This window comes from Ochotona curzoniae, unplaced genomic scaffold (assembly GCF_017591425.1).
Source record: "Ochotona curzoniae isolate NIBS_2020 unplaced genomic scaffold, NIBS_Ocur_1.0 scaffold_4701, whole genome shotgun sequence".
Lineage (NCBI taxonomy): Eukaryota > Metazoa > Chordata > Mammalia > Lagomorpha > Ochotonidae > Ochotona > Ochotona curzoniae.
Genome location: NW_024467122.1, coordinates 61,517,154 through 61,539,596, shown reverse-complemented (window position 1 = coordinate 61,539,596; position 22,443 = coordinate 61,517,154). Strand labels below are relative to the sequence as shown.

The window sequence follows — 22,443 nt, the reverse complement described above, 5'->3', positions numbered from 1 at the left end:
CTTAATTTTCGGCTTTTATGATCTATTCTAATGCTAAGCGTAACCTTCCTTTATTAATCCAGTATATGGGAATGTTCATTAACTTTTACCTGTGTTGATTAGGAAGAAGCAGAAGAGAAACGGAGAAAGCAAAAGGAGATGAAGCAAGACTTTGAAGACCAGATGGCCTTGAAGGAGCTGGTTCTGCAGGCTGCGAAGGAGGAAGAGGAGCTGTTCCGGAGAACAATGCTGGCCAAGCTCGCAGAGGACGACCGCATAGAACTCATGAACGCTCAGAAACAAAGGATGAAGCAACTGGAACACAGGAGGGCTGTGGAAAAGCTGATAGAGGAACGTCGCAACCAGTTCCTTGCAGACAAAGTAAGGAAAGGATATTTTTTGGGGGGGGGAAGGGTTCATTGTCATTGACTAGCAACTGACTCACCTATTCATCCACTGAACCCTCACGGAGACCCTTCTGTGTGGGAGGCAGACATTCTCATGACACAGTCCTCATTTAAAGTGGCACCGCACCAAAGCTGTCTTAGGATCCTTTGTTTTTCCACTAGCTTTGAGCAGCAGTCAGGCTTACATGGGAGCTTGCCTTTGGTTGTAGCAAGCTGACGTGTGTATTTCTTTACGCATGTCTCTGACAAGAAGTGGATGAAAAAACTGTCATTGTGGTGCACATAACGAAGGAAAAACACCATTTCTGCTACTTCATAGTAATTGTTGGCAAGAATTTAAAGGGAACTATTTGAAGTAAAAATAGTGTTCTTTGTTGAAGTGGTTTACTTGGATATAACCATAAACTGTAAGCTCAAGCCATCTCTATTAGGAGGCACAGAATATTTTGTGATTATCTTAATGACAGGAATCTTGCCTGGTTCTTCTGGACTCTAGCTGCTTCATACAGGTTTTTAAAATACATATACATGAGAGGTAGTTAATGGAAAATGTGTATTATGAAGACTATGCATGGATTTTATATTTTACATGAAAACAATTCCATTTCCATGAACTTCTTGATATACTCAGTGTATATCAAGTAAGTATAAGTAAGTACACATAGATATGCTCATATAACTAATTCACTTTTCTGAGAAAAAATGTATCTTACATATTTCCCTGTTTCACCATTTTTGTTTTCTTAACTCCTGCTACATAAATATTAAATTTATTAGAGAATCCCTTTGAATATTTTTCCCATAATAGACATGTGTACTTGCTTCCCTAAAATCCTGGCCATAACTATCATTTTTGTAACTTGTAAGAAACAAAATAGATATATACCACTAACCTTTCTTTTTTTTAACACCAATAACTCTTGTAAGAACTACTCTTGCAGTGGAAAGATTTTTAAAAGAGTAATGTATTGTGTGACAACTAATAAAATTTGACTCTCATTTCCAGCAACGAGAACTGGAAGAATGGCAGTTGCAACAAAAAAGACAAGGATGCATTAATGCAGTCATTGAAGAAGAAAGGCTGAAACTTCTCAAAGAACATGCTACACATCTGTTAGGATATCTTCCTAAGGTGAGTGAGCTTTGTCCATTCTTCCTCACCTGAATGGTGAGAGAGAGCTTACAGGGCTTGCTCTGTTAGGATTGGCCAGGCTTTGACCATCTCTGCGCCCATAACACCTCTAAAGTTAGACATGGTCTTGGTACATTATTAACGGTAAGAGTTAATCCTAATCGATTATACTTTTAGCATAAAAGGCTTAAATTGGCTACTGCAATTCCTTGACATACTTTTATAAGTGAAATCACCATCCTCCAAATAGGAAAATCAATATCTTCAGCCCAGTGCTAACCAAGGGAGAAATACAGGAAAGAGAAATTATGAGTTATTTCTTGGACACAAGATCTTCTATTGGTTAAAAATATGTATATAATTGACTTCACTTTCTAGGGGAATCTTTGGGTTTTGAATATTTGTAGGCGAAACTGTGAAAGTAGGAAGCGGGCCTAATGGCCCCAATGGTCCATGTCATTATCTTACAGTCTAAAAGATTTAAATGATCTTACTTTAAACAGCTATTTGCTATTTAGGTGGGAGGAATAGCAATTTCAGTGATTATCTAAAACCTAGAAACTTTCTGCATCATTAACTGTTTCCTGATTACTAACAGAACTGAGAGAGTTCCATGCAGGAATCCAGAAAGTTCCCTCTTGTCACTGTAGCTCCCCTCCTCTCATTATATTACAGCACTGTCTTAAAATATGTGGAGGGTACAGAATAACTAATCCTATTTCTATACTGAGTGATAAACTGGAAACATTCTAACAATATTGTATATGTAAATAACAGTTACATTTTAGAGTACTAATTTTTCAAGTGTTCAGTATGTCATAAACCTGCTTCATTACCTTCAAGATAACAGACATATAGACTTAAGCTTTAGTCATCTTAAAAGCCACCAAAAGCAACTTGAAAAATATTTCTCTTGCAGGGAGTATTTAAAAAAGAGGACGACATTGATATGCTTGGTGAAGAGTTCAGGAAAGCATATCAGAAAAGAAACACAACTTGTGAAGATAAGTGATGGCATCCAATTTGGCAAACCTGGATTCTTTTGTATGTAACCACTAGATGTCAGTGTAACTTGAATTTTACATTTCAGTGGCATTAAAAATTATAATGTGGATTTTCTAAATTATTTCATAACCTGTAAAAACAAGTAGCAGAAAGTTTTATTCAAACAATCTGAGTACTTGAATTATATAACATCATATAATAAAGCTCCCTTTTTTTTTCTGCTTATGCTTACTTCTGATACCTCAAACTGAACTGTTGCCTTCTGTCTGTGTTTAGCCAGGGAAATAAATACTTTAGAGTTTTGTTTTAAAGCATCTTTTTGTGTCTACTTTAAGCAGAAAAGAATGACAATGTGTCTGTAAAATAGAAAATTTCTTAGATAATTCTTGTTCATAAATGAAGGTCTGACTCTTAAGCAAGAACTGAGGTTTTAATTCTGCTTGTTGATTTTATAAAATAGTTCCATCTCCTAATTACATACCTGAGTAACATAACATTTTTGTATCCCTCAAATCTATGGAGTTCTTTACAACAATGCATGATCAGAGACTTAAATCCTTTACGTACATTATGTATTTCCCCATTCAAGTGCCTTCATAAATTCCTCTTCGGTGAAAGATAACATCTTAGCAGCTTCAATATGCATCTGTTTATAAAAATCATTGTCCATTTTTAATCTTTCTGAAGGAATGTACACTGCAAATTCAGTAAGCATGCTAGAAAGATCTGAATTGGTAATTAAAAGTAAACTTCAAAAATGTCATAAAGTGTTATGAAATATCTAGACACAAATTTCTGCAAAAAACCCCAAACTTTTAATTCCATCTTACCAGAGGTTTTTGAAGTCTCCTTGTAAATTCAAGAACTATAACAAAAGCCTTTTTCTGCCCAACAGTGGTACAGCATCCACCTACCGTTGAGAAAACTAACAGTAATGCCTGACCTGTGCAATAAAGGGAAGTGACAGAACCGTACATTCCTGTCTTTTCTCTAACAGGCATTGCGTTTAGGGAAAGGAACACGAGTGCCTTGGAATCACGGCTTCCCCTTGAAGATGGGAAGCGGCAGAAAGCTGAAGGGACTAACAGTCATTCTGGGATGTGATAATTTCTGTAACTAGGAATACCCACAGCAACCTGTCTCATTTCCCCAGATGAATAATTTACTTACAAAAATATGCATTCTTATGTGAACATCAATGTTATATTTAATGTGCATAAAACATTTCATATAAATTTAGATTGATGTCCTTAGCACAAAGTTAACAGACATAAAGAAGATAAGCTAAACAGATTACTAATAAAGGTCTAACAATTAGATCTTAGTTTCAGAGTATACTCACCTTTTGTCTTTTTAAAACATCAATTAATTTTAATTGTTTCTTGAATCCTATCATTAACTCTCCTTTTTGCTTTTCCAGTTTCTTGTTTTCTGCTCTTAATATTTCAATTTTTTTGTGTTCTTCATTTGCTATATCCTACAACAAAGGGAAAGTATTTTTAGATGCAGTCTTTTAATTGTATCTATAAAATTAAATTTATTGCTGATGATTTTTTCAGTTTCAGTAACTTGATATAAAGAAATTTGGTAGTTTCTAGGCATGCTTAGGTGTATAAACTGCACAGTTTGAGCGTGTCTGAAGGTATAGGTGAGTCATCAGTGCTAAGCAGGAGGTGGGTACAGTAACTATATTGAGAACAAAAGCACTCTGAGACCCACTGTCCGCCAGCTGCCTCTGAGTGCTTTTCAGTTCAGAAGTTCACTACAGAACGTAAACCTCACTTAGTGTGGAGAAAGCAGGCCTGCTGGGTGAACATCTCCAGCTGGGAAGCCCTTGAAAGGAAACACACAGGCCCGGTGGCGTGGCCTAGCGGCTAAAGTCCTCGCCTTGAACACCCTGGGATCCCATATGGGCGCCGGTTCTAATCCCAGCACTTCCACTTCCCATCCAGCTCCCTGCTTGTGGCCTGGGAAAGCAGTCAAGGACGGCCAAAGCTTTGGGACCCTGCACCCTCATGGGAGACCTGGAAGAAGTTCCTGGATCCTGGCTTCGGATGGGCACAGTACCAGCTGTTGCGGTCACTTCGGGAGTGAACCATCGGACAGAAGATCTTCCTCTCTGTCTCCCCTCCTCTCTGTACATCTGACTTTGTAATAAATAAATCTTAAAAAAAAAAAAAGGAAACACACACTCTACATACACATTTCCCTCAAGTCTTTGGCAGTCACCTCAACACAACAGGGCTACGAAAAGACCTATGAAAAGGAACGCTGTGATGTAAGGCGACAGAAAACCCAACTACTGCCCAACACTGACTTTGCAGTCTTGGTAGAAAGTAATTGGGTAGGTTCTGCAGCCGTTATTCCTGTGTGTATCTGTACTGGAAATGTTAACGGAGCTCTTGCACAATAAACCTGAAGGAAATCTGCATTAAAAACACGGGGGAAAAAAAGGATCAATACTAGAAATAGTAATAAGGGCCAAATCAAAATAGATTTCCTCTATAAAGACACAGCACAGGAAGCTGGAACTGGAGCTAGAAGCTTTCAAGCCTGGCAGTCCAGTGTGGGATGTGCACATCCCCAGTGGTGTTTGACCCACTCCAAACGTCTTCCAAGACAGTGCTTCAAGCGATGAAGGGCAAACCTATACACAAAAGTACTACACATCCTTCAACAAGGTAGAAATTCAGACATTCCCAGATGAAGAAAAATTGAAGGACGTTACTACCATCATCCCTGCCTTACAAAATGCTAAAGGGAAATCAAGTTGAAACAAGAATGATACTAGGTAATAACTCAATCATATGGAAATATAAACAGGGATAATATGAAGACCTGTATTGTAATTATATTTTTGTGACTTCACTTTTGATAGGATAAAAAGATAAAAACATAACATAAAGGATACATTATGCTAATGGGTATACAAAGTAAAAAGTATAATTAGTGGTATCATGTAGGGAACAGGGCAGTAAAGGAGTTTTGTATGAAATTAAGTTGCTATCAGTTAGATATAGCTTTAAAAGTTTGTTATTCCCATGGTAACCATACAGATCTGCACAATGTACACAGAAGTTATGAATAGAGCCAAACTATTATTGTAAAGCATCAATTAAACAGTGATATGAGGCAGTAAGAGGGAAAATAAGAGTGACAAGTTATGCAGAAAACAGAGCAAAATTGTTAGAAGTCTTTCCCTGTTCGTCTTTAAATGTACATAGTGTAAAGTCCCTAATCAGAATATGCGGAAGACTGGATTAAGCAAATCAGGCAGGATGACTGAAGAGAGATACCCAATATTAGTCATCTCCAGGAATAAGAACCAGAAACACAAACAGCTGAATGCTGAGGTGAGGGTGGCACCACAACTCAGGATGGGAAAAACAGGAATGCTGAAGACATTGGCGACCTGACGGTGGCATACTGAATGGGAAGAAATCAGCAAACTGATCCTGGCTTGCTGGGCAAGGGAACTCCCCATTATAGGGGAAAGTCAGAAACCACGTGATAGCCATCATCATACATACCAACATTCTAGCAACTGGAGCTTCTGTGTGGTTCAAAGGTGTTTAGCCCAGTTAGGGGAGCTACTCGGAGGCTGCATTATATAGCCTTGCTTCAGAGAAGGTTTCCTGCATTGTCTTGCTCAAGCTCTCACAGCCAAGGTTGCTGAAGCACAATTACATTCTTCGGGCAGACACACTGCAGCTCTGTGTTGAACTCAACCTAGTTCACATGCCTCCTGTAGGCACAACTGGAGCCATTCTGAGCTGCCTCTGGGCCTGAGAGCTTACCACAATTTCTGTCCCCCACCTCGTCCCTGGCCAACCCACAGCCCAAGCCTCTGTTTGCCTAGAGTACAGGCACCTCGGCTGCCAGCATTACTAAAAAGAATCAACACATGTTCTTCTGGTGTCATAATGAAGCACTGCACCTTCACTGTTATGAGTACCACACCTGGCTGAGCCAACAAAATATCCTCTCCCCTTTGGGTATAAGGCACTCCAACGTTGCCACCGTATGTGCTCTGCACAAAGTCAATAATTAAAGCCAAAAAACCTATAGGGAGATTTTACCAAAGCACAGAAATAGAACTAAGGGGCCCAGAGTGTGATCCTCCAGCTCCAAGTGCTGCGATCCCATATGGGTGCTGGTGCGTGTCCCAGCTGCTCCACTTCCCATCCAACTCTCAACGGGCTTGTGGCCTGGGGAAGCAGTGGAGGATGGCAAGTCCTTGGGACCCTGCACCCACATGGGAGACCCAGAGGAGGCTCCTGGCTCCAGACCAGCTAAGCTCTGACCATTGGAGCCATTTAGGGAGTGAACCAGCAGATGTAAGATCATTCTGTCTCTTCTCACTCTAAAAAATCTGCCTTTCACATAAAAATAAACCTTAAAGAAATAACACAGGGATACAGGCATGACAGTACAAAAATGGTATCTCCTACAAAGCCAGTAATTGGCAACAAACACCCCCCCCCAAAAAAAAAGGTAGATGAAGTGCTTAACCAAGAACCTAAAGGAATGATCCTAAAGTATTAAAAAAACATCTCATTTAAAAATGAGATGAGAATATAGACCGTTTCACACAGTTAGAAAAACAATGCTTTTATATGGGAAATTCAAAAGATTTGCAAGGAGGACAGACAGACTCTAGAACAAACAATTATCTCATTTTTGAGGTAGCACAGAGGAGAAAATATGTAGACCCCAACACCTTTGTGACATCCATTAAATGAAATGTTAGAATTGTGGAGATTTCTGAAGGTGAAAAGATATGGCAAACATATTCAAAAAAAGTAGTAGCTGAAAACCTCCCTTTCTATGTGGAATCTCCAATTGCTAATAAGTACCATTACTTAGGTAACCAAGGGATTCCAAATAGATTTGACTAAAGAGCATCCTCATGGTGACATTTTAGCCAAACTGTCAAATTAACACATAAAAAGAATACTAAAAGCTACAAAAGAAGATGGCTAAGTTGCATTTAAAGCAAACATAAGACCAACATCAGATTTCTTAGCACAAACCTTAAAGATCGGAGGAAAGAGAAACACATATTCTGAATTATGAAAGGAACTTTGCAAGCCAAGAATACCATATCAATTGTTAAGTGGAAGACAAATAAAAGACTTATCAAGTAGGCTGAAACTGAAGGACTTAATCACCACCAGGCCAATGTTATGAAAAGTGCTTAAAGGAATCTTACATCCAGAAGGAAAACAAAGATAACTATATTAGAAATGTGAAAATATGAAAGATATTTAGGAAGTAATAGAAAAATGAGTATTCTAGAAAAAACTGATTTCTAATTTGTCAGCACCAAAATAAACATCATTTAATTCAATTGTCCATATTCTTTGAAGTGCCCTCCTAGGAAATCCATTAGAGGAGCAGATACATGAAAGAGAAAAGAAATGCACTTATCAATAGTTAACCACAACAAGCTGCAAAGATGAACAACAAGAGGATGACAAACAAAGGATATTCAAAACAGAATTTTTAAAGAACAGCACTAAATCTTACTCAGGAAATGGATGAAAATGGACTAAGTCTCCCAATTATAAGATGCAGATGGGCTGATCAGAAACAAGACCCTACAATTTATGGTATACAACTTCATGAGTCAAAAGCAAACAATATGAAAGGATGGATAAAGATACTCCATACAATGGAACCCAAACTAAAGAGACTTTGCCGTAGGAAAAGATCAAGAAGGTCACTATATAATGACCAAGGGGTCAATTATTGAAGGTATATATGCACCTAGCACCAGAGCACCTAATTTCATAAACAAACATGAATCAAAATAAAGGAAGAATCAGGGTTATACAGTAAGGTAGTGGATGTCAATACCTTACTTCCATCCCCAGACACATCTGATGAAAAATAAAATCCGTTAAACTGTACCACAAGCAAAATGATCTAACAACATTTTTGTGAATAATTTCCTTCAACAGTCACAGAGTACACATTCCTTTCTTCTGCATATGGAACATTCTCCATGGCCACACAATACAGAAGTGTTGGGCCACAAGTCTCAGTAAAATTAAAATCATATATCATTTCTGAACAAAAGGAATAAAACTAGAAATAGCCAGCATAAATTTAAGAAATTATGCAAATACGTGAAGACCGAGCAACATACCTTTGAGCAAATGATGAGTCACTGAAGAAACCAAAATGGAAATTAAAAAATTTACTTAATAAATGAGAAAAAAAAAAAGAAACCTACAGGTACATGCAAAAGTAGTACTCAGAGGGAAGTTTAGAACAGTAAGTATCTATATTAGAAAGGGAAGTCTTGAGGCCAGTGTTGTGGTGTGTTAAGCTACTGCTTGTGATGCTGGCCTTTAAAAAAAGAATTATTTGGGCCCAGCGCGGTGGTGCAAGTGGTTAAGGTCCTCGCCTAGCACGCCCAGGATCCCATATGGGCGCCGGTTCTAATCCCGGCAGCCCCGCTTCCCTTCCAGCTCCCTGCCTGTGGCCTGGGAAAGCAGTCGAGGACGGCCCAAAGCTTTGGGAACCTGCACCCGCGTGGGAGACCCGGAAGAGGCTCCTGGCTTCAGATTGGCATAGCATCGGCCCGTTGCGCTCACTTGGGGAGTGAAACATCGGATGGAAGATCTTCCTCTCTGTCTCTCCTCTCTGTATATCTGCCTTTCCAATGAAAAAATAATTAAAAAAATAAATCTTAAAAAAAAAATTATTTGTCATTCAGAAGGCAGAGAGACAGACCCTCCATATGCTGGTCCACTCCTCAAAATGGTCATAATAGCTGGACTTCAGCCAAACTGAAATCAGAAGCTTCCTCCAGGTCTCCAATGTTAGGGCAGGGACCAAGGACTTGAGATATCTTCTTTCCCTGTCCATAAGCAGGGAGCTGGATTGGAAGTGGAGTAACCAGAACACAAACTGGTGCCCATATGAAATGCTTGCACTGACAGTTGGAAAATAAATTGTTGAACCACTGCAGTGGCCACTCAATACTCTACTTCAATTATGGGATAAAACAACCAGACATAAGTTCAGTAAAGTAGGAGACTTGAACACCACTATAGACCACTTGCAACTAAAAGATGTACACTCCTCTGAGTAACACAGCATACAGTTTTCTCAAGTGTACATGGACTATTTTCCAAAGCAGAGGACACCAGGCTACAAAGTAAGTCAATATGCTTTACTTTTAAAGGTTTTCTTATTTGAAAGACTAACAGAGAGGGAGAGAAAGAGGGAGATCTCTCTACTGCTTTACTGCTCAAATGCCAACATGCCCACAATGACTGGAGCTGAGCCGGGTTGTAGCAAGGGGCTGCTTGGGCCTTCAGTAGGGATATAAAGTAGTGCCTATATGGGATGTTAGTATTGCAGATGGCAGCTTTACTTGATATACACAACAGTGGTCTGTCAATACATTTTGAAATATATAGACCATAAAAAGTAATTCCAATCATGGAATGAAACCCTAACTCAGTAGAAGAAAAGCAAGAAAGTGCAGAAACATTAAACAATACTCTCAAAGTGTCAATGGACCAAAAATCACAAGGGAAATTAGGAAATGTCTTGAGGCAAATGAAATTAAAACATCATATATCAAAACTTAAGCTAAGATGGAAATCCATAGCTGCAAACCCACTGCTAAAAGTAGATAGATCTCCAATCAACCTAACATTATGCTTCAGGGAACTACAAAATGACATAGCTAAGTCCAGAGCCAGTGGAATGAGCAAATATTGGAGCAGAGATAAATACACAAGAAATCAGAAAACCAAATGAAAATGAGAAGTTCATCCATGAAAAGACCAGCAAATGGGCAGAGAAGTATGGGTTCAACTATAATCAGAAGCAGAGGAGGAAACACTGCAACTTTTAAAGAAAAAAAATGAATTATGAATATACAATGAATACACAATATACAATGAATAATGATAGCCAGCAAGTAAGATAATGTAGATGACATGGGAAAAGTTCTAGAAAATTCATAACATGCCAAAGCTCAATGATAAATGACTGTAATAAAGAGTTATCAACAATCCTCAAATCTCCCCCAAATTTGAATAGGACAAAAAAGTCCAACCTGAGTCCAGTATTAACAGAAGATAAATCAAAAAACCCTACAGAAAAGAAGTCCTAATTATCTACTTCCTATGAATATTCATGCAAAATTGCTTAAGAAAGAAGAAAAGTCAAAGTCAACAGCATGTTAAAAAGATATTACATGCTTGGCCCACCAAGCTGCAACTGGAAGGGGGTGCACTGGGCAGGATCGAGCAAACCTCAACTCACAGGAAAGAACAGAAATCAGGATGGAGCAGGTCATGCCGAACTAGGCTCTTACACCAACTGGTCTGCGTAAGCCAGGGATACTAGGCCACAGTATTGAAGGCAAAGGCTGAGACAGATGAGCGCCCAAGCCAACTGGGTCAGAGCAACCACTGGCACGCGTGCAATCTAGAGCTGGGAATAGACGGTTGGGGAGCTGTACGAGTACACCCTTGCTGGGTTGGGGTTTCCACGGGAGGGTGCGGAGCCTGGAGTGGAGGCTGCATTCCGGTCTGGATATGGCTGTAATCTCCCTAGGCACAAATGTAGACTGGGGCTGGGTGCACCAAGTTGGGAGAGAAGCTAGCACCATCTGGCACTCTGGCGAACCTGGGTAGATGTAGGACGCACTAGACTGGGTCTCTGCCCCTACTGAGCCATGTGTAAGCAGTGCCTGGGTATGGACAAGGCTTGGCTGGGGTGAAACATCCAACAGTAAGAACTGGAATGGATTGAAGGCCAGCAATGAGGGCTGGCCAATGGAACCATCAGGACGTGCAACATCTGGCACAGGGAGAGGTGCTGATAGAGGAGCTTGGGAAACTCCTCTGTTGGGACACAGACACTACAGGTGAGTGCAAGAACCACAATAGGGAGCAGCCCAGACCAGACCAGGCCAGAGAAAGATACCCACAGGTATACATTTGGCACAGGTCAGGGGCAGACCAGGCTGAAGCAGTTCACATCACCTGCTGGTGAATCCAACGAACAAAACAGTGTGGGTCAAACCAGGTTCGGTGACAACACATACCAGTGCATATTACGGAATGCCAAGGTGAGGTGAACCATATCAGATGTGGTCACACCACCCAAACAGCACACATGAGAACCAGAGAGGGAGGGGGCAAAGCCGGCAGGGGGAATGTGGGCTCCCCTGCTGGAAAGCCACTCCCACAGGAAAGCATGAGTTGAGATGGGAGCAGACCAGACCAGGCAGGGCTACAATACATGTGGGCCTCATGTGAGCTATATCAGGGAAAAGTCAGGTTGGGCTGACTGTTCCAACTGGTACAAGCATATATTAGAGTGGGTGAGGGTTGGTTGGGCTTTGCTGCAGCATCAGCTGGCAGAAGCTGGCACTGGGGGCTAATCTCTCAAGTTAAACTCCAGAACCACCTGCAGAGTGCATAATCCAGGAGTGGGAGTAGGGAAATAGTGGGCACCTCCCTCTTGTGTTATCACTCCCACTGGAGAGCATGAAAAACAGGAAAGGGGCAGGGGTGGCTAGACAGAAAAGCACCTGCCAGTATGTGTGTGAGCTGGATAGTAGGGTTGGTTGGGTTGAACTAGGCTTCAATGCCCATTCACATGTACGAGAGCTAAATGGGATGTGGGACAGACTGAACAAGGCTGCAGTACATACTGACAAGCATGGGAACCAGGGTAGGAGGCAGGCCTGGTTAGGGTTTATGGGGAGTCGCCCCAACTAGGCTGTAGTTCCCACTGGTTTGTGTGAGGGCCGAGTATGAAGTGGGCAGGATCGGGCTGGACTGCAACACCCATTGGTTCATGTGGAAGACAGGGCTGGAAACAGAACTGACCAAGAAATAGCAACCACCAGCATGTGCATGCATAAGCTGTTTGGGGTGACAGACAGTGACAGACCCTGTACTGGCAAGCACACACAAGAATCAGGTCTGGGATCACCTCAGACGAAGTTTCTTTGGGGATTCTTCCAACTGAACTTCTGATCTCAGAACCCCAGCCATAAAGAGACTGTGTCAGCCAGTGTATTCTGAAGAGAATTCATCATGCTTAGGAAGGCGAGATGGGCAGCAATTCAGAACTGTTGAACTATTAAAACTGCTTCAGCAGGACCCTCAAAGCATGCTTTACATTGGAGACCTGGGATGGGTGGGAGACTGGGTGGGGCTTTTTCCTTTGTTTCTCCCCTGACCCCAGATAGAAGGGTGAAAATGATGATATTAGTGAGGAAATACTAGTTTACCCACTTTCCTGTAGCCCTTGACCCTTTGTGCCCTAATCAACTAGGTAAGATTGTTTTTAAAAAGATATTACATGATGATGAAGTGGCCTTTTCCTACTGAAATACAAGGATGGTTCACAAAATCCAATATTAAACCACATTAACAGGCTTAAGAAAAACTCCATGTGATCATCTTGATGTACAAGAAGCATTTGACAAGACTGAATATACACACATAACGAAAAAAAAAAAACACTACAATGAACTAAAAGGAATCTACCTCACTCCCCGGGTGACAAATTTTTGTAAGACACCCCATGTATGTGGGCTAGACATAACCACATGAAGATGTCAATACTACCCAAAGTGATGCATAGATGAGATGCGATTTCCATTAAAATAGCATTTTTCAGAAACAGAAAAATTCATTTATAAATTCATACAGAGGACCTGGCAGCGTGGCCTAGTGGCTAAAGTCCTCGCCTTGAACGCGCCAGGATCCCATATGGGCGCCGGTTCTAATCCTGGCAGCTCCACTTCCCATCCAGCTCCCCTGTTTGTGGCCTGGGAAAGCAGTCGAGGACGGCCCAAAGCCTTGGGACCCTGCACCCGTGTGGGAGACCCAGAAGAAGTTCCCGGATCCTGGCTTTAGATCGGCATAGCATCAGCCGTTGTGACCACTTGCGGGTGAATCATTGGACGGAAGACCTTCCTCTCTGTCTCTCCTCCTCTCTGTATATCTGACTTTCCAATAAATAATAAATAAATCTTTAGATAAATAAATAAATAAATAAATTCATACAGAATGTCATGAGCCCCAAAAGGGCAAACCAATCTTGCAAAGACTAAATGTCAAAGTCTCAGTAATTAAAAGTGTGGTGCTAATATTACAGACATAGAGACCAAAGGAAATGGAAAGTAGTGTTTACTGGGTATAGAGCTTCAGTTTTTCCAAGATTAAAATTTTCTGCCAGCTCTACTTTCAGACCAGGGATGGGCTGCCAATGAAACTGTTGGATTTATCTGGTCAATAAGACACTGGACTCTATGCATGGTACATGCCCACAATGAAGGAATCATGACTGGTTATAAACTGTACTACTGCAACAATGTGGAGGAATCCAACATGGGGGGATGTTTGGGAAGGGGTTGGGGGAATCTCAGAGCCTATGAAACTATGTCATCAATTTAAAAAATAAATAAATAAAAAAGAGTTCTGCAAATTAGCTGTACGACAATGTGAATGTATGCAGCATTTACTGAATTCTATGCTTAAGAATGTTTCAGAGTAAAACTTCTATATGTAGCTTACCAACATTACAAAACTGTAAATTAACAGTATATAGTGGGATTTACGTAAATTATATCGCCAAGAAGAGCAAAAGGGGAGGCTCAAGTAATGGAAATATACTGGAAATACATGGAAACATTTGGCTAGAAGAGATTAATAATATAATATTGCCTGAAGGCAGAGTGAAAAGTTAAAGGGTGTGAAATGTTAGAGATGTATAAATGTTAAAATGCATAGAGTAGTTCAGAAAATAACCCAACAAAGGATATCAATGGAGTCATTTAAAAGGACAAAATTCAGGGCTCAGCATGGTAGCCTACTGGCTAGGGTTCTAGCCTTGCATGCACTGCTAGGATTCTGATGGGCACCAGTTCATGTCCCTGCAACCCCACTTCCCATCCAGCTCCCTGCTCCGTGGTCTGAGAAAGCAGTTGAAGATGGCCCAGGGCCTTGAGACCCTGCACCCACGTAGAAGACCTAAAGAAGCTCCAAGCTCCTGGTTCCTGGTTTTAGATCAGCTCAGCTTCAACCATTGTGGCCATCTGGGGAGTGAATCAGTTGATGCAGGATCATTCTCTGTCTTTTCTCTGTGTATCTCTAACTTGCTTTTTAAAGAAAGAATAAATCTTTTTAAAGGAGGGGGCAGGAGGAGAAAATTCAGGGGCCACTGTAATGGTTCAATGGCTAAATCCTCCGTTTAGGCTTTGGGGTCCCATATGGGCATCAGTTCATGTCCTGGCTGCTCTGGGAAGGGACTTTCACTGGGAACTTCAGAGGTGAACCCAGACAAAGAACTGCCCGTCCTGCTGGTCCGTTTGATTTGACCAGGAGCAGAGACAGAGCAGCAGGTCTCAGATGGGCGGTGTGGGAACAGGGTGGATTTCACAGCCCAGTCTGCCTCCTAGAGTCGTATCAGGCACCTTTTTGTTTAAGGAAGCATAGGCTAAGGCACATGACTGTGCATGCGCTGAGCTGGGAGTGAACTCATTTCTGACTCAGCGAACCACAACAACATGGTATCCCACAGGTTCCACACAAGATGGGTCCAGGTAGCCCTCAGACCTGATGGCCAGCAGATCAAGAATTCTAGTAGTGCAACATCAGGCACCATTTTGTACAGTGTGGCAAAAGTTTTAGGACTGCAGAGGACAGCAGTGAGCTGCACATGTGGAACTCACTGAGCTCAGTGCACTGCTCCCACAGGAAAATAATACTGACTATGGCATCGCATGGGTCAAAACAGGTCCGTGTGGCACCCAGACATAATGGCCAATAGGTTCTGACAAGACTACCACCACCAAAAACCTAGCTATATAGAAAACCTGGTGTCTCCCTAATCCTGGGACCTGCTCCAACCACAAGAGGGAAAAAGGTTGTACAATCAACGGTACAGCCTCAGCATGGAATCACAGGAGGTGGAGAGCAGTGAGCAAGGAGCTGGGGCTATGAAGACCATGGTGGAAATCTAACATAAGAACATAAGAACCATGGAACTTGCTGGAGGGAGTAGCACAACCGGCTGCAAAGAGCCGTGTCCCAACAGCAATAAGTGAAATTGAACCTGTGGGTGACACAGCTTAGAAATCTGCACCAAGGAGAAGATTCTGATGTACAATGACCAAGAGCGAAAGAAGAGAGGAAGGCAAATATCAATATTATTGAAGACTTCCCTGCAAAGGAGCAAAACTCTATGCTAACCTCAGAGTTCACTGAGGAAGACATTGATAAAATGGGGGACACAAAATCCATAAGACTCATTTTAAAGCTTCTGATCAAAAATGAGAAGCACATACAAGAGTTCAAACAATTTAAGCAAGCAATAAAGCAAATCAAGGCTGATAGATCAGAAATTAAGAACACAGTAGAACAAATTAAAAGTACAATGGAAAGTCTCCAAAATAGAATGAGGCAAGCAGAAGAAATTTCCTGTCACCGGGGGAAAGCAAACAAAAAGCTGGAAGCAGGGCTGGATCAGGCCAAAAAAAGTATTCAAGAATTGAAAGACACTATAAAGAGGCCAAATAAAAGAGTTATGGGAGTTCCAGAAGGTACAGAAAGAGAAACTGGAATTAAAGGTGTATTCAATGAAATAGTAAGGAAAAATTTCCCTAATCTATTGAAAGAATTGGGAAACAACATCCAAGAGAGTCACAGAACTCCTAACAGGGTTGATCAAAAGCAATCTTCACTACAACACATGAACATCAAGCTCTCTTCAATTGAACATAAGGAAAAGATCCTTAAATTGTGCGCATGAAAAAAATCAATTGACGTATAAAGGAATGCCAATTAAACTCATAGGAGACCTCTCACAGGAAACTCTACAGGCAAGAAGAGAATGGAGTGACATATTCCAGATTCTAAAAGCAAAAATTGTTGGCCCAGGATAACGTACCCAGCAAAACTTTCCTTTGTCTTTGAAAATGAAATAAAATTCTTCCACAGTAAAGAAAAGTTAAAAGAATTTGCCTCTTTCGGACACGAAGATTAAGTACTCCTCAGCAAGGTATTGAGAATTCCGCTGCATACCCCTCCTAAACTGTTTCGCACCTCAATTGTTGAGATGTCATCTAAGTAGTCACAGGATGTAGTTAAGAACTTGCTTACTTGATACTATGTCAGTTCCACAAAATTGTATATTGTTGCTGATGTTATGTTTGGGCTGTTAACTGACCTGGATTTTACTTTGTTGCTCTAACTTTGGACCAGAGAGGGTCTCCCCAAGAAGCTGTTGAACTTGTCTGGACAATGAGATGCTGGACTCTATGCTAGGTACAGGCTCACAGGGAAGAAATCTCAACTGAACTTGAACTGTGGATACGCAACAAGGTGGAGGAATCCACCATGGGGGTTGGATTGGGGAGGAGAGGGAGGAATTCCAGTACCTAAAAAGCTATATCACATAATGCAACGTAATAAATTGGAAAAAAAAAAAAGAAGCCTCTTTCAAACCTGCCCTACAAAGGATACTTCAAGATGTTCTCTTGACAGAGAAGAGGAATAGCACCTACCAAAACCAAAGGCAAATGTGAAGAACATCCCAGTAAAATGACAACAGAAGACTAAACCAATGAACAACCCATTGCTAAAATGACAGGACCAAATTACCACCCATACATATTAATCCTGAATGTAAATACCTTAAGCTCAATCAAATGCCATGGATTAGTAGACTGGATTAAAAAACAAAACCCATCTGTTGCCTACAGGAAACACATTTCACCAACAAAAATCAGCACAAACTATATCTCATGGATTTTGATTTTGTTGTTGTTGTTGTTAGTTTCATCTCTTTAAAACACTTTCTTCTGATTAAATCATTCAATGACTCACAGATCATGCAATAAAAGACTCGATTTTCTTTTACATTTCTTTAGTGACACATTAGTCATTTAGTAGCATGTTATTTAACTTCATGGTGTTGTTAATTTCTTTTTCTTCCCGTTCATTTTGTTTTGTGGCTTTTCATTTAAGGGGATGTACAGTAGCTGTGTAATGGAGACTGTCATATCTAGTAACATGTCATTTAACTTCATGGCATTGTAAATTTCTATTTTTCTTCCTACTGTTGATTTTGTATTGTGGCTTTTTACTTAAGGGGATGTACAGTAACTGTGAAATGAAGACTAACATATCCAGACATGCATCTCTACTTCCAAACTAAAGATGGACTCCCAATGAAACTGTTTACTATATGACAATAGATGATGGACTCTCTGCCACTGTCCATGCCCACAATAATGGACATATGACTATGTATGAAGAACTATACTTTAGTGATGATATAGGGGAACTTGGTGTGTGGGGGTTGGGAATTGGGGAGGGGATAAGGGAAATCCCAGGAGCCTATGGAAATGTATCATAAAATAATAATAAAAAATCAAAAACCTAATAATACATAGATCCTAAAGGCCTGTCACTCATCCAATACCTGACGATATAGCTTCTGGATCAGCCTCAGTGCCACATTAGAGTCCCACGACTCTAGCTGATTGGAAGTACATGCCAGCCAACATCACCTGCGGCTGGATCAGTCTGCTTTAGCCTGTGAATCCTTCTTGGTAGTAGACAGGCCATAGCGGTGCACTCTTAAGGTCCTAATGTTTGCTGTGCTAATCTTTGTGGACTGCATGTTAAAGGAGTGATCTAGCCTTATAGCATCACTGGTCCTGTTACTGGCTGCTGGCACCAGCAAACATTATGACCTTGTATTTCTCCAGTTCATCATGATCAGACTATAAGGACAGATTTGTGATACATTTTAGCCTGCAGTGTTTCGCAGTGTCAATAAACCAAGAGCAGACATATGGCGAACCACAAGTCAGAAAACCATCCAGAGCTGAAATAACCGTAGCACAAATAGAATCAGAGTAAATAAATATGAAAGACAAGGCAGAATTTCTACAACTACAAATGAAGCCAGATTATGAACACTGGAAAAAGAATTCTCCAATTGGCAGATGATGCCATATACCAACAAGCATCAACATTTGTTAGGGAACCAACACTTTTCCTGTTAAACAATGTAAGGTATCAGAAATCAGCCAGCTATGAAATGACATTAAAAAATATCTGGGCGGTGGGTCTCAGGACAGGGCATCTCATGCCTGGATCCCAGACGATAGCCACCATGTGCACGTGGTGAGCTGTCCCCGGGCCTGCCTGGGCTCCAGGGGCTGCTCCCTTCAGGGTGAGTACACCGAGGCGGGAGGTCTCCATGACTGGGCAGGTCCGGGACCCACCTGCTGCCTTCATTGGGTGGTGAATGGGATTTGGGAGGGGTGCGACCTTGGGCCTGGGAGTTTAAACTTCCAGCAGCCTCCCGGTTGCTGGTGGGTCTCAGGACGGGCCATCTCATGCCTGGATCCCAAATGATAGCTACAAGGGGATTTGGTTCTTTGAGATGCTGCTTAGTTAGCTCCAGGTTGAACCCTCTGTGCTTCTAGGACGTGAAGCATTTGTAAAGATTCCCATTGGCAGTAACTCTTCCTTTGTAAAACTTGTAATCACTGAACAATGCTGACCACCAAATACCAGTCCATGCAAAAGCTATGGCTTGGGGCTTGCCCTGCAGAATTATGTTACCTGACATGATGATGGATCAGGAGAAGGGTCACATTAAGCAAGCCATTACATTAACTAGCACTCAAGAACCATAATCGGGGGTAAATTCAGTGAGGGATGTGTGGGCCACATCCTGTGAAAATTCTAGCCCCACTGGTTATCTCAAGAGTTGGGGTGGTGATGGACTAAGCTAGGTGTGACCAAGGAGCCTGCCATCAATCACAGGTAAAGGAACCCTCAACAGTCTGGACTGGTCAGGGCAGCAGCACCCGAATGTGCATCCTGATTAGGGTGTGGAGTGGGCCGGGTTGCAACATTCACCAGCTCATACAAGGCAAAATGGAAGGCCAGACTGTTTCAGGCACTGGCCTAAACCCAATGGCATGTATGAGAACTGGGTCTGGGAGTGGATTAAGTGGAGGAACTTGGGAAACTGCCCCGGCAAGTCATAGCTCCCGCTGGTAAACATGTGGTCCAGACCTGGGGGTCAGACAAGCTGGGAAAAGTAGCTCCAACAGCTGGCAAATGTGTCAATTGGTAATGGAACAGGGTAGATCAGGCAGGACTGAGCAAACCTTAGCCCACAAGCAAAACTAGAAACAAGCATGGAATACAGGTCATGCCCAGCTAGGCTCTTGCACCTACTGGTCTACATGAGCCAGAAACGCTAAGCCACAGTGTCTAAGGCAGAGGTCAGGACAGGTGAGGAGCTGTGCCAAGCTGAGTTAGAGCAACCACTGGCACGCATGTGATCTATGGCTGGGAACAGGCCCGGTTGGGGAACTAAGAGAACAACCCTAGCTGGGTTGAGGTTCCCACCAAGGGGCGTGTGACCTGGAATGGGGGCTGCATTCTGATCTGGGAATGGTTGTAGTCTCCCTTGGCACAAGTGTGGACTGGGATTGGATGCACCGAACCGGGCCAGACCCCAACACCCTCTGGTGTTCTGGAGGACCGGGATAGATGTATGATGGACTAGGCAAGGTCTCAACCCCCCTACTGAGCCATGTGTGAGTCATATGTGGATATGGACAAACCATGGCTGGGCTGAAACATCCAACAGCAAGGACCAGTTTGGATTGAAGGCCAGTCAGGAAAAGCCACTGTTCCTACTAGGACAGGAGGTGGACTGAGTAGGGCTGGCTCATGGACCCACTGGTAAGCGTGAAACCTGGCACTGGGAGAGGTTCTGATGGAGGAGCCTGGGCAACTCCTCTGGTAGGACACAGACCCGGCAGGTAAGTGCAAAAACATGATAGGAAACAGCCCAGAACAGGCCATGAAAAGGTACCCACTGGCATACAATTGGCAGGGGTCGGGGGAAGACCAGGCTGAATCTGTTCACATCATCCACTAGCAAATCCAAGCACCAGAACAGTGTGGGTCGAGCCAGGTTCGGTCGCAACAAAGACTAGTGCACAATATGGAATACCAAGGTGAGGTTGCCTGTACCGGAAGGGACCGCAGCGCCCAACCAGCAAGCGTGAGAACAAGGGGGCAGTGCCGGCAGGGGAATAAGAGGTGGTTCCTTTGCTGGACAGCTACTCCCGCTGGAGAGCGTGGACTGGGATGGGGACAGACCAGACTAGGCAGGGCTACAACACCTGTTCGCCTCATGTGGACTAGATCAGGGAAAAGCCAGGCTGGGCTGATTATTCCTACTGGTGCAAACAAAATTAGAGTGGGTGAGGGTTGTTTGGGCTTAGCCACAGCATTAGCTAGCAGAAGCTGGCACTGGGGGCTAGTTCTGTCAAGTCAAACCACAGAACCACCCGGAGAGTACATAATCTGGGAGTGGGAGAGGCCTGGGAGGGAAACAGTGGACTCCTCCCTCTTGGGTTACCACTCCCTTGGAAGGGCACAAAAACTAGGACAGCGGCTGGGGTGGAATGGGGTGTGGGACAGACTGGATTACTGCTACACATACTGGCAAACCAGGGTAGGGGGCAGGCCTGGTGGGGGTTATTGCAGGTCGCTCCAACTAGGCTGCAGCTCCCACTAGTTTATGCGAGGGCCGAGTATGTGCTGGGCAGAACCAGGCTGGACTGCAACACCCATTGGTTCCAGTGGAAGTCGGGAGTGAAAACAGAACCAATCCGGCAATTGCAACCACCAGCTGATCGGGGTGATGGACTGTGCCGGGCCCAGTACTTGCTAGCACATACAAGAATCTGGTTTGAGAACACCTCAGACAAAATTTCTCTGGAGATCTCCCCAGTCAAAATGCTGGACTCAGAACCCTAACCAAGAAAAGAGAGAAGACAGAACAGGTCAACCAACCATCTCAGCTATATCTTGGCAGCGTAATACGGGGCAAACAGAGACTCTATGATGGACTATGTCAACCAGTGGATTTTTCAAAGACTTCATAGTGCTTGGAGTGGCAAGACTGGCAGCGATTCATAACTGTTGAAATATCAAAACCACTTGAGCAAGGACCTCAGAGCATACCCTACATCTGGGACCCGGGCAGGGTGGGAAATTGGGTGGGCCTTCTCCCTTAATACCCACCTTTAAACATGAAGGAAACAATATGGAAAAAATATTATTAATAGTCTTACCCACTTTCCTGTAGCCCTTGAACCTTTTTACCCTAATTAACTATGTAAAGATAGTCAAAATATAATAAAAAATGCAAAAAAGAAAAATCTGGGCAAAAAAATTCAAAAACAGTTGTTCCCAGGAAACTTGATTAACTTAGGGAATACAAAAAAAGGCTTTGCAGAATAATTTTTAATAATTGGTATTTCTAGCAAGTAAATTAAGTAAAATTAAAGATATGAAAGGCAGCATCAATTATCAAAATAAAAAAAAAAATCAGAGCTCAAGCAGGATGAAGAAGAAAATTGAAGGAGAATTGAAGGAGAAAAATAATGAGGACGAATAAAAATATGTGAGGCAATGTTAAAAGAGCAAATATCTGAGTTAATGGGGTTCCATGAAGGACTTTAGAATACCCAAGGACTAGAAAGAAAACTCAGACATAATGACAAAATACTTCCAAAACCAAAGAAGAAAGATACAACTATCCAGGCATAGGAATATTAGTGGTCACCAGTCAGGATTCAGTCCAACCAAGCCTACCCCAACATATGATTGGATCAAGCTCTCGTAAGACCCAATTCTCAGATCTGCAAGAGGGAAGATAAAACACGTAACGGAGTCCCAATTCATACCTAAGCACATACTTGTGAGCAGAAACACTAAGTGGAAAAAGCAGGTTTAGGCTTTCATAGTATGAAAGAGAAAAAAATGACACCCAAGACTGCCGTGCCTAGAAGATCTATTTTTTCTAAGATTTATTTTTATTGGA

The 22,443-nt window shown here is 42.2% G+C and overlaps 2 protein-coding genes across 2 annotated transcripts in view; one reads left to right on the top strand and one right to left on the bottom strand.

The window, feature by feature from the left end:
- The window catches only part of MNS1 (meiosis specific nuclear structural 1), a 31,231-nt gene extending 28,378 nt beyond the window's left edge, over positions 1-2,853 (top strand). The window contains exons 8-10 of the mRNA XM_040968453.1: positions 103-360; positions 1,393-1,518; positions 2,438-2,853. Coding sequence (XP_040824387.1) covers positions 103-360; positions 1,393-1,518; positions 2,438-2,530 — 477 coding nt within the window. The 3' untranslated portion in view covers positions 2,531-2,853. The remainder of the gene's footprint in view (positions 1-102; positions 361-1,392; positions 1,519-2,437) is intronic.
- Positions 2,854-2,931: 78 nt separating this feature from the next.
- TEX9 (testis expressed 9) overlaps positions 2,932-22,443 on the bottom strand; it is a 49,887-nt gene continuing 30,375 nt past the window's right edge. The window contains exons 6-7 of the mRNA XM_040969680.1: positions 3,866-4,000; positions 2,932-3,169 (exon numbers count right to left, since the gene is read on the bottom strand). Coding sequence (XP_040825614.1) covers positions 3,092-3,169; positions 3,866-4,000 — 213 coding nt within the window. The 3' untranslated portion in view covers positions 2,932-3,091. The remainder of the gene's footprint in view (positions 3,170-3,865; positions 4,001-22,443) is intronic.